At 39.0% G+C, this 12,857-nt stretch overlaps 1 protein-coding gene across 1 annotated transcript; it reads right to left on the bottom strand.

Annotated features, from left to right (window-relative positions):
- Positions 1–708: 708 nt before the first annotated feature.
- Positions 709–1,617, bottom strand: LOC107215856 (tetraspanin-3-like). The gene has a single exon (XM_015652212.3). It carries the CDS (start codon positions 1,600–1,602, stop codon positions 799–801), a length of 804 nt encoding a protein of 267 aa, XP_015507698.2. The 5' UTR covers positions 1,603–1,617; the 3' UTR covers positions 709–798.
- Positions 1,618–12,857: the final 11,240 nt, after the last annotated feature.

Genomic DNA, 12,857 nt, shown 5'->3' with positions numbered 1-12,857 from the left:
TAACAAGGGGATTTAGTAAGAAAGGCAGGCATACCTCAAGAAAAAGCAGTACATTGCTAGTATAACTCAAGCACACATGTGACCCCGCATTACTTTCCTGGAAAAAATAATTGACTCATTCCTTGTTCTGTCATTAAATAAATGAATGAATACAGACAGACTTTCTTGATCTATTAGTTGGGAATTGCTCCTGTGCAACTCCCCAGACTGCTTCACCTCCTGCTGCACATCATAGCATTAGTTATTCTATTGCTGTCAAACCTATTTAGATTGTAACCTCATGCCACTTCAAAAACTGATATGGATTTTCTCTTAAGAGTAAGTTGCACCTTAAAGCAGCATTTGAGCAAGAAAAATAAATACTAAACTTTACCCAAAGAGCTTCTTATAGAAAAAAAAATAAAGCTTACAACAGTTTGGAAGTGGAAATATGCGCACATTAATTGCTCTCCAAGATTCTACTACAGTTAAGATTCAGTCCAAAAGTTCAGATCATGATCTCAGAAGTTGCCCTAGCCAGATATGCCTTTTATCACTGCTTCCCCTGCACTCACATACAGTAGTTTTTTGTCTGCACATGCTGAAGACATGTCCCCAGAAGATTTTCAGATACAGAATGTTTACTGAAGAAAAAAAAAAAAAAGGAAAAAAAACAACTGTGGGAAAACTGGACTAATATCATGACATTAAAGAAAAAAAAAAATCCAGCAGTGATCATACAGGTTTTTTAATTGTGTTCCAATGCAACAACGAAGTAGTAAAAAGCTGAGGAAACATGCAGCAGGTCCAGCAAAGTATCTAGTACCTATAGTCCTGTAAGAAGGCATATGAGTCCAGGATATTGAGTTCATAGAATGGCTGATGTCTCATGAGAATGCCATTACTGACACCAGCCAAGAGTTCCAAGATGCTTAGCATAGTACAACACCAAAAAATGTACAGCATAGCAAAACACAACTGGTCTTCCAGCTTCTTTAGACAGCCTTCCTCAGAAAGCTGTTCCACGTGGTCTAAGTCCCCCCTGCAGTGAGAATGCGTCTCCTTACAGCAGCTTTCAGGAACACAACGTGGATAATACCAAGAAGAAGATGATGTCTTTAGCCAGTCTGTGTAGTTGTGGACCCCACAACACTGCAGCTTCCTCTGTATCATATCCACAGCTTCGTTTCCAGGATCCTGGGAGCATGTCCAATTGTGCTGGTGGACAAGGTAACCCATAGCACCTTCCAGCTGAGAAGATGTCTTAACACAGTAGAAACATGCCAGAGTTGCTGAAGACACTTCTAGGCAAAGAAGGAGCAGCAGCAAGTACATTAGAGTCCCTTGCTGATTGCGGGAACACTTAACAGAAGCAGAGATAGCCAAAACTCCAGTAGGTAGCAAAATAAGTGCAGTTGCAAGAGCCAACCAACCAGGGAGAGACAAGTAAGACTCCTGAAATAAATAACCATAGTTCTTGAACATCAGGATGACCAAAATGCCGCCAAATGCCTGAGCTACAGCAGTACCACAGAAGATGAAGCCTAGGAACCTCAGCAGAGACTGAGCAAAGGACCTGTGGCAGGCACCCTCATAGCACCACAAGGATGGCAGAACCACCATAGCCCTGACCCTCCTCATTCTGCTCAGTACAGCCAACCCTAACCCTCATCAGCAACATTTAAGGGGCTTCTGCCCCACTTATACAGGTGTGGCAGATGACATCTCCACCTAAAAACAATTTGCAAGAGAGCAACTCTGATGAGGCTCTTTAGGACAAAGACCATGCCCTGCATCAGCTTAACCACAGGCTGCTGCTGCAGCTTGCTCAGCACAGCCTGCAGAAAGCGGGAGGGTGTGTGCCCAGCTCGCTGTAGGGGATCCCTTATGCTGCTGTCATTGGAGACACTTGCACTTGAAGGAGGACAGCTGGAAGAAGGCTGCACCCCTTTCATGTGTGGAAGACCTAAGTGCAGGGGAATGAATAGTCAAAAGGATCTCCAGCAATGTTTCTTCGGATTACTTAGACTGTCCATTTCTCCAGCAGTAGGCAGGATGGCAACAAATGTGCAAGTCAGAGCCATCAACAAATGAATGGATTAAGCAGAGCTACTCAATAAGAAATCTCCACAGGTGATACTCATCTAGATTCATTATCCTCCTCAACACCTTTATCATTCATTCAATGTTGTAAGGCCCTTAATGATGTTAATAATATTCTGCCCTTTTTTACTCAGCAAGATTTCTCTGTAGATAGCTTCAATTGCTCAAGACACCTGGATGAAAAATCCCTGCCATTTCACACTTGTACCCCTCAGGTTGCATTACCAGTGATTTGACTGAGTGCTGTAATGACTGAACACAAACAGCAGTAAGTAACTTTTCCTTGTGTGTAAAGAAACTGAATTATACACCAGCTAAATCACTTAACAATAATAACAAAGGGAATCAATGCCACTTACCAGCATTATCAGAAGAATATTATTGCTCAAACTTGTGGTACACATGAGCCATGCAGGACTGAAAACCCCCATGAATCTTGCCACAGGTGTCAGGAAGGCAGACCCTAAGCCCAGCAGTGATTCTGTAATCATCCTGATGTAGTTCCTCAAGGTCTCTTCAGTTTCCCGAGACACAGAGCAAGACTAATGCAGCAAACATACATAAGGGATAATACAGAGAGATTATCTTAATTTTCAGAAACATGAGCACCTGCAAAACTGACAGAAAATCAGAATAATTTGGTGCTCAGATCCCTGGAACCCTGTTAAAAGTCTCAGCAAAGCTGATGCTCCCACATCTGTCAGACATTTTACAAGAACCTATTGCTGATATATACACTATGCACACACAGATGTTGGGCAGATTCCCATCAAAATCTCTTTCTATATGCTGCACAAATAAGTTATTAAGGCTAATTATTTTGGAATGAGATAAATTGCTTTTATTATTTTTAATCTTTTCATTAACAGTAATTAGCATGCAGCAATTAACTTGTTAAATCTTAACAAAATCCATCTTTCAAAGCTGCTCCTGGATGTATGCTTTCCTTATCTGATGTCTGTGTCTGCCCTTTCTCCTGTTCCACCTGCTGCTACCCCCAGCCCTCCTTCTGTGTTGGTTTTGCTGCTGTTCACTTATTCTCTTGAATGCTTTTTTCTCTGATTTCTGTCTTCTCCATCAGAGGGATGGAGAAGGGGGGGCAACAGAATTCCCCCTCACATCTGTACACACATGGAAGCTACACTGAGTTGTTTCCACAATGCAGAAAAAAAAATTTCAGAAAGAGCGTGGGGAAATACATCAGAAACACAGCAGAAAATACTGTGAGGAGTACTAGTAACTTTCTCTTTAGCTTTCAACCTTTGTGAAAAAATGCATGTGAGCCTGCCTCTTTTCCTTTCTGCCCTTTCCCATGCCCATAAAATAAACGAGATATTAAGAAAAGAGTTACAACATTATTTACTTTTAGCTTATTCTACATCTCTTTTCGTGGCAGAACAAATGGGCCAGAACTCACCCCTGACAACCAGTTCAACCTGGGAATCAGAAGCGCCAACACTAAACATTGACTGGGAGCCAGGTAAGAGGTCTCAGTGTCCTTGGGGGAAATAGACCACACTCAGCACCATGGAAGAGGAAATTGCAGTGGTGGGGATTAATATGGGCAGAGTTATCTAAAAAAACCCTCACCTTCTTTTTGCTATGCATTGTATAGATGCTCAGGAGAAGAAAGCTTCTGCTCAAAATATATGAAGGACAAGAGAAACAGAATTGGTGCCTGAAGTAACCAAAAGACTAACCAGTACCCTCAATAGCACTGCCTTTGTGATAAGTCATTTTACCTGTGCACATGGACAAAAGCTTGAAAAAGCAACGAGCAGAGCTATCCATCAGGAGATTGTAATGTGACAAAGAGAATATAGGTATGACAGAATAGGAATGCTCCTCTGTTTTCTTTCCAGTGATAAACAGCACAACATGATAAATGCTCTCCCTGTTTTCTCTGAAGTTGTTTCTGCTTATGAACTGATGAGTATTGAAATTGAAATGTGGGTGTAACAGATAATACACCATATTTCCTGGAATGTTCCTGAAAGTACAATCCTTCAAGGTAATAAAATGTCAGCAGTATACTTTTTTTTTTTTTTGTGTTCACTGCTCTAGAAAGCTGTAACTGACATTGAACAGCTCTGATGTGCCCAGAAGGTCAAAGAGGTTCATTCCATTGGGCTCCAGGAATGGGACCAGAGAGCCATCAAGTCAACTCTGTGTTTGTGCAGTGTAGGCAGATGACTAAACTCATTTTGGATGACACAGACAGGCTGTCACACACAGAGGCTGTCATACAGATTGATCAGGGGGCAAAGCTGTAAGGGGCAACAATTCAAATGCAGATGGCCAGCTAGTCTGTTAAAACTTGTGTGAACAATACAAAGTCTAGAGGTGACCACAGCATCAGGGTACATGAGACAGGGTAGATGGTACACCAGGTTACACAAGCCCATCTTATATTTGTAGAATCAAGAGTCAGATAATGGTTCAGGTTGGAAGGAGGATTATAGATTATCTAGTTCTAGCCCCCCTGCCACAGGCAAGAAACCTTCCACTAGACCAGACTAGACAATCTTCTAGGCTTTATGCAGGCCACCTATAAAAAGAGACAAGATCTCAAGACCATACCCTCAGGAACTGCTCTGTGTGTCTGTCCTGGGGTGACTTTATGATACTGGTATCCCCAGTCACCTGGTTTATGTTACATATTGAGTTCTGCACCTTTAAGACTGGCTTTGAGAGTGAAGGGGGGGAAGAAAAAGCCACAGTTTGTGTTAAGGATAAACATCACTCCCACACATCCCGCGCCTGGACTGTGGTGTCTGCAGCACGGACAGACAGCGGGACAGAGCTTCTCTCTGGTTTTTAGTTAGTTTTAGCTAGCTGAGGCAGAGGAGTTCCCTGGACTTTTTTTTTCCTTTTTTCTTGGATCTGTTCAAACCTGCTCTGGACTGAACACCCAGCCAAACCCCGGGAGCTCAGGCCTGTGGCCCACCGGGGCCTGGGCCTCGGCACTTTCCAGCGCCGGAGGGACTGATAAGAACCTGAGCGAGCCGAGCTACACCACATGAAAAGAACTTTTCTTACTAGATTTGCCATCCCATCAAACAGCGAGAGGTTTTATTGTTTAATATTATTCAATTTCTGTTAAATAAACAGCTTTTTCCACTTCTCTCCAAGGAAATTTCTTTTTCCCGGACCAGTTTGGGGGAGGGGTTATTTAAATTTTTTCCCTGGAGAACCCCCCATTTAGAATTTTTCTCCCAAATTTGCCCTAAACTAAGACAGTGTCCCAGTGATACAGAAAAACCCCAAAGTTGCCTCAGTAAAATAGCTGTTATTTCCCCTGAAACCCCTCTACAGATGAAGATGTAGATTGTGAAATTAAAGCATTCAGAATGAGGTTTGTTTGGAGAGTTTTGAACATTTTTTAAAAGCCTTGTTAGATTAAGGCACACTTACAGCATAAAGTATGCCTTTAAAACCATCCTAAAACATGAGGGGTTTTGTAAGTTTCCTCTACTCCACTTTTACATTAAGCTTCCCAGCCACTACACACCTTCTTGACAGATCCACTGGGTGGAAGCTGGTGTGTGACCCAGTTGGGCTGGCAAATCCAGAGAAAGTGTAAACAGCTATAATTGGTATCACTCGTCCTTTCACTGGTCCCTGTCCTGTCTGCTGGTGTTGGTAGTATACATCTTTCCCAAGACAAAGAGAATTCACAAACACTTTTTCCACTTTCCAAGAAAAGCCCTGACTGCGTGTGAAGTGGCAACAATTAAATAGCAATATTTGAGGGGAGGGGAGAAGGAGACCAAAACCAACATTTGATTCTTCTTTGTCAGGTCATTCAAGCTATAACTCCACACAGCAGAAGGACTGGGTACCAACTGGAAAGCTATTTCTAAAACACTGAAATCTGCAAGGCATATTGCCTCTTTGAGAATAAAGAACATTGTTTTATGCAACATGTCATATTACAAGGTCATTCAGGTAGCCCAAATGTAAAAAAGATTTTAAAAAAACTGGTTGGACCCAGTGCCTACAGTTGCAGCCATGCACAAACGGTTTCCATAGTAACCAAAGTGAGATGATGTTGCCTTGCATGAGCCTAATACCTCCCATGGAAAACTTGAAGCAAGCAGAGGTATGACTACCACCTCCTATTCATGCAGAAAATATACTCCACACAAGAACTGATTTGCCATTATGGGCATGTTTGAATTCAGGTCTGTCAGTTGTATACCCTGGATGCATTTGCCGCACCAAAGGTGGCCTTTTTTTGTGATTGAAGAAGCACATCAAATGTTTTCAGGCTCCTATTTGGTTTTTCTTTTAATATCCCACATATTTATTTGTGTTGAAAATATTCAAAATCAAATGTCAAGGGTTTGGTTTTTTCATGTATTTCCCTCTTTCTTTCCTTTCATGAATTGAACATTAAAAAATGCAGGCTAAAAGCTTTTTTTTTTTTTTCTTGTTAAATTTTATTTTTCCCTTCCTATTTTTTTTGCCAGTCTGGAATTGCTATGAAATATTTTGTGACTGGATGAGTACAGACTATCAAACTATGAAAGAGGAGGGGAAAAAAATCACTTTCTGTATTTCTGTCACTTCAGAAATTTTAGAGAACATTTTAAAAGACCCAGAATGGCAAAATTAAAAAAGAAATTAAAACTAAAAGGGAACTTCTGTTCTTTTGATTGTCATTATTGCAGTTGGTAATAAAAACAGGCTTGAAGAAGAGGTACTTTTTAAAGCCTTCGGAAAATTAAGAAAGAGCTGAACACCATGAAATTCAAGTCACCTTGACATTTAAAGTATTTTGTGACTTGGTTTTCATTCCTTTCAGCCATCACTAGCTACAATATTACTCATGTGAATGCATTGCTCTCATTTGTGTTTAAAAAGATACAGAAGGTTTCTGGGCATTTTCTGAAGTTATAAAAAGACTTCTAATATGAAATATAGGCCCTTTAATCGTTAACTCATAAAAATAGCTAACAGATTTCTCTTTAGGGAGGAAGTGAAGAGTGCATGCATACATTATCTGGAAGTTATTGAAGACCTGACAAGAAGCTTACACTTGTCAGAACTTCTCATGAATAAAGTATGCTCTTTGTTGTGTATCCTCAGAAAACGCAATCCTTGTAGAATGCTTTTACCTCAAGAGAAGACTTTCATACAACATTGGGATGCAGCCCTTCTGGGCCAGCTTTCTCCATTGTATTGCCTGTGAAAGCTCAGGCAGGTCATAGCAAGGTGTAGCATTCTGCTTGTGACCTTTTGTCCAACAAGTGAATTAATCTAACTGCACAGTCATGAAGCAGCAAGCTCTGAATAAAAATTTGGAAATCCTTTCTTCATATTGTCAATATACTATAAACTATATACCTGATCCTGGTCTTTCAAATTAACTTTCTGATAAATCTTAAGATCAGTCAGTCTCAGAATTCTAAATTACAGCAGTACTTTTACAAATGTTGCCTTTAGATACTTTATTTACCAGAGAATGTAGGTCTATTATGCTCTCTGAGCTCTGAAAATTTCAGTCTTAAGTCATCAGGGTTTATTACAATATGGAAACTTGGATCCCAATGTTTATCTCACAAGGGAAATCTAGGCTCAGTATCAGCTTGTTCTTGAGAGCACTGTACCAATGATGTACTTGTTTGAGTGTTGTTGGTTCCTGTAACTACTCAAACTAGATTGTAGAGGAGAGATTCAGCATGATCACATGCAAAGAATTCTTGATTACATTTTCACTTGAGTAGCAACTTAGGACTAAAAATAACCCATTGTAGCAGCAATGATGTTATGAGCCCAGGACTACTTCTGAAGTACTTGTTCTGTATTCAAAGACACATATAGCAACTTCTTTAAGATGAGAGCACTGGACTAGACTGGTGTGAGCAGCTTGCATACTCTTTAGACCTGTAACAGGAGCACACTCAAAAGAATGGAATTTGTGCAGCCTGTGTTTCATGAACACATTGTTAATATTTTGCAGGGTGTAGGTTCTTCTGGTAAATTACTGAATCCTTCTTCAGACATTGACCGGAGGAAAAAAATAATTTAAAATATTTATTTTGGTTTAATCAGAATAATTGTTAAAAGATGACCTTTTCACCAAGAAAGATATTAGCAAAGAATGTTTTCAGCCTGCAAGACAGCTGAATATTTAGCCAAGTGAAAGCAAAAGGAGTAGTTAATAGGGTCCTTGTCTCTTTTTACTGGAATAATAAGTATATCTGTATCAAACATAATGTTCATCTCATATCAGGTTTGATAGTGACTATACAAGAGAATTTATTTTTATTACCTTTTTAAAGTCATGATATGAACATATAAAATGTCAGCTTTGTCAGAATTAGTCTTACGGCAGATTTCGTAGAAGTGGAACCAATTTTAATGGGATTTTTATGCATCTCCATTTAGATGAAATGCGGGTTTTAGAGGGGAAAATATCAAAACCAAAGATATATGCAATTTATTTCTATGCTCTATTTCTATTTCCTATCTCACCACCAAACAATTGTCTTCAAGAGGTATTCTGCGTTTAAATGGAGATGCCGTCATTGACATGCAAAGGATCTATTATGTCTAAAATCATACAAGCATCTAAATAATTTTTTTAAAAAAGCAAACAAATGAAAATATATTTGAACATGGAATGTAACAACACACTTAAGGGAAAAAAATGTGAATACATTCCAGTACCAGGAATGATGTCTCTGCTAACTTACAGACCAATGACAAGCAGAACAACTTGGTATTGTCTTGGTAGGAGTCATTTTATTTTATTTCAGGATTTATGTACTCATCAAAACAATTTCTGGGCCTAACTGCTTGGAACCAGGGGCCTTTTCAGAGGTTCCCATAATGCTGAAATCCAGCTAGGTCTACGATAAATATTCCAGTACTCTAGAAACATCTTACCCTTTCTCACAGCATCTTGATGGGTGTGGTTATTGTTACCCAAGCACCTTCTTCAGAACCTTCCAGCATAATTGGGCTCTGGGATATGTTCTGCATGAAAAAGCCCAGGAGAGACTGCTTTCTTGCCTACAGCATAGTCTGAGGCAATTTTCCCCACTAGAGATAATGGTTCTGAGTGACTACTTGCTCCAGCATGAATATCCATGCCAATATAAACCAAGACACACAAGTATTCCCATTGCCAGCCAGCAATCAGATAAAAATCAGAGGCTCAGTGTGAAGCTGAGGGGTGAAAAGGGAGAAAAGGATTTGTAGGAAGAATTGTGAGTAGGTTTAGACAAATTCCATTCAACATTGCTACCAATGAAACAGACAGTGATGAAGAGCATAGTTGCTGAATTAGGATAAAAGATACCAAAAAGATTCAAAAAAGAAAAAGCATTAACTTGATTTTCTCTTTTAATCCCCTTCCAAAATTTGTTTGGGTGGTCTCTATAACAAAACTAGATAACGTCCTTTTTTCTGATTGGCATTGTGGGAACAATCACTCAAGATTAGAATAGAAAACTGCTCCACAATCTTGGTGGTAAACGTGGTCTTCTGCAGATAATCTACTGTCAGATTACTCTGGGCTTTCATCCAAAATAAAACAATTAGGCATTAACTACGCTTTCATTCCCACCACCACCCACACGTTGAGCACAATGTGTTGCAGCGCCCATGACATTCAGGCGAACTTGTGTTTCATGCTGCTAGCAGGGTAACCTTGCAACTCCTTTAACACATTTCTCCTCCCTCAATATTCATTTGCAGGTGGAGCATTGGAGAAATACCAGAGTGGTAGAGGTATAAGAAGCATCAGAGTTAGAAATCCATTACTTTAGGGAGTTGAATAACCATTTTTAACAAATGATCAGACACAACAGACAGACAAAATAGATAGTTAGGCAAAAATGTTTATTATGAATCCCTGTTGTGGATGATTTTCATAGTGGTGTGATATTTTAGGCAGAGAATCTTTCAGAAGTATCTGCTTTCATCTAAAATCCTCAATGTGTGAGCCAGGGCATTCAAAGGGAGGTGAACACCCGCAATTTCACTTCACAGGCAGCCATGTGGGCCTCCCCACACACAAATGCAAATGGGCAGAAACTCCATTTAACAGCAGTCCCCAGAGTCATGGAGGGAGGCAGAACCTCAAGAGCAATACAAAGGTTCTACCTGTGCCCTGAGGGCTACACCAATAGTGGAGGTGATCAGAACAGCACTGTTTTCTCTACGTGCCATGCTGACATATTTCAATATGTTCACTTTAGAAACAAAGTGGTATTTATAGACCTGTCAGCAAGTGGAATGCATAAGAAATTTATTGCAGGCACCTAATAAGAGCTCCAGTTTCCAGAAAACATGGGAGCTCAAAGGGAGTGGAGCCAATAGAAGCTTCTGCAAAGACATTTTGCAAAGGAGGGAAGGAGCAACAGCTGAGACCATGGACCCTCCTAGGTTAGCTTTGGCACAGATTGTCTCTCAGTGTCTTCCCTTTCCCTGTGTACTAAGGCTGTGCAAAATACTTTCCTCCTGTGAAAAATGCTCAAAGGAAAATAGAACATACTCCGGGGGAAGTTGAACAAAATTCCTCTGTTTTCATTGCATTCCTAATAGGAACAAGCTGCTCTTATTCAAATATTCAAGGCTTTCTCTGCCCTGGCTGTTTGCATAGGTTTTGCCAACTGGCAGCTCCATTCATTTAACAGAAAATGTAGTGATGCTCAACCTGTCTTTAACAAGTGCCGCTTTGACAAATGTGGTTGATAAGTCTTAAAAATGCTGAAATAGCACATGGAATGATGACAGAGTCCATCGCTCTGAACAGCATGGTAACAACAACTGCTGAAAATCACAGTGTTTCTTTAAATATATAAAATAAATAATATAATAAATAAGATCTATATATAAATATATACAACTACTACATAAATACAAATTCTAGGTTTGTATAGGTTCAGTCCAGATAATTAACTGCTTTATTGTAACAAATGATTATACAATTTAACAGGCAGGAATATCTTCTGTTTAACTAAAAGTATCTTCAATATTGCACAGGTCGGATTCCAGAAGAATGGCAATGGTGGGTTTGGGTTCACCACGTTTCAATATTTTTCTTTCAATAAATAATGGTGAAATATTTGCTAATGGCTAGTAGTAAAACTTACTATAAAAATACATTGTTCTTGCAAACAAGTAGATCTCAGATGCCTTGATCCATGCCTCTGTTTCACACTACACCTCTGGATAAATTTGCAGGTAAAAAGTATTCAATTGAACAAAACATTCAGGTGCCACAGAGATGAAAGCAGCAGGAATAGAAGACAATAAAATGAGCTTTGATAAATGAAAAAGCCTGCACTCAGAGAGAAATACAAACAAGCACCTGACGACACAGAGATAACCCAGAAGCCAAAACTGGCATGTTAAAACAGACCTACTGTTCTTTTCAGTCATGTCCTCGTACTTGCACCTGACTCTGAGAAGGCAGACTGCAGAAAAAGATATAGGTGAAAAATCAAAGTAAACTGGAATACTACCAGGGATTTCAGAGTCGGCAGAAAGGGTCCAGGCTAAGATTCTTTGCCCTATAGAAGAAAATCTTTATGAAAAATTAATTTGGAAGGCAATCAGTTGATAAACATAATAAATATTAAGAATTTTTCTTGCCTAGAATGTGAATCTTTTCATTAATTTAAATAGGACTTGAAATCATAGCCTAGAATTTCAGATTTCAGGGGGGAAAATATTTTTATTTATTTTTTAATAATTTTTTAAACATGTCAGGGAAACTCCAGAGATATAAAAAAAGTTTATTTTGTACTTATTTTACTGGAAGACTTTCACTTAAGAATTACCTTTTATTTCAAAGGTCTTTTTTAAAGTACTTTATGCATTATGATATAATTCAGAACAATGTTTTTAGGGACTGGAGCAGTTTTCTGCAATAGTCTCTCTAGAGAATTTAAAGGTATCTTGCTTAATATTTTTTTTATGAACCAAAATTAAATCAGATTTTCCAGAAAACATAGTGGAGAGTACACTGACAGTGAAAGAAGGACATTAAAATCTCCATAATTTTCAGGGCAGAAAATGAGATTTCTATGCATGTTTCCCTCTTCTGATCCAGATCTCCTCACTTCAGTAAAACCTCCTACAGTCTTTAAGAATAAAGAAACTGGTTCCAGCACTGAATTGCTCTTATTTTCAAGGTAAATGCACCTGAAAATTTTGAACCCTTTCTGGTCTCTCTGTACACAGAAACATGTATCTTAAACAGATGTACAAACAAATTCCGAAACCTTCCCTAGAGAATATGTGCATAAAAGAACTAGCAGTTACCCACATTAATTAGTTTTAATACTTTCCATACTCAGTAATCCTGCCATATGAACCTGTACAAAAGACAGTGCCTTCCCAATGGTCTTTTGTATAAGGAAGAAAAAGTCCTAAAACCTTTCATTACCAACACAGGTAACTGAGTAACTCCACAATAAAGTCTCAAGAAAACTGGAAAGACAGCTTTCCAAACCCGTGCTAGGTAATTAAACATAGCTTGGTTATAAAGCTATTCCAGAGCTGAAATGACACAAAATCCTATGAAATCAAACTAAGAGCTAGCCTGCGCATGTTTATTTAAATCACCTCACATCAGGTAAATTTGAAGTGCTAAATCTCAGTATATATGTACTGCCATTTTAGATGTTAGACTGCTAAATAGTGCACACTGACAAAGCTGGAGAAAGTATATAAATGGGACTAAAAGCCTGAAAAATATTAAACCATTCGTTTATCAGCAAGGATGTAAGAAATGAATATTCATGCAATAGATAATA

This window comes from Parus major, chromosome Z (assembly GCF_001522545.3).
Source record: "Parus major isolate Abel chromosome Z, Parus_major1.1, whole genome shotgun sequence".
NCBI classification, from domain to species: Eukaryota; Metazoa; Chordata; class Aves; order Passeriformes; family Paridae; genus Parus; species Parus major.
Note: the sequence above shows the minus strand (reverse complement) of the source record. Positions and strands in the feature narration are given on the sequence as shown.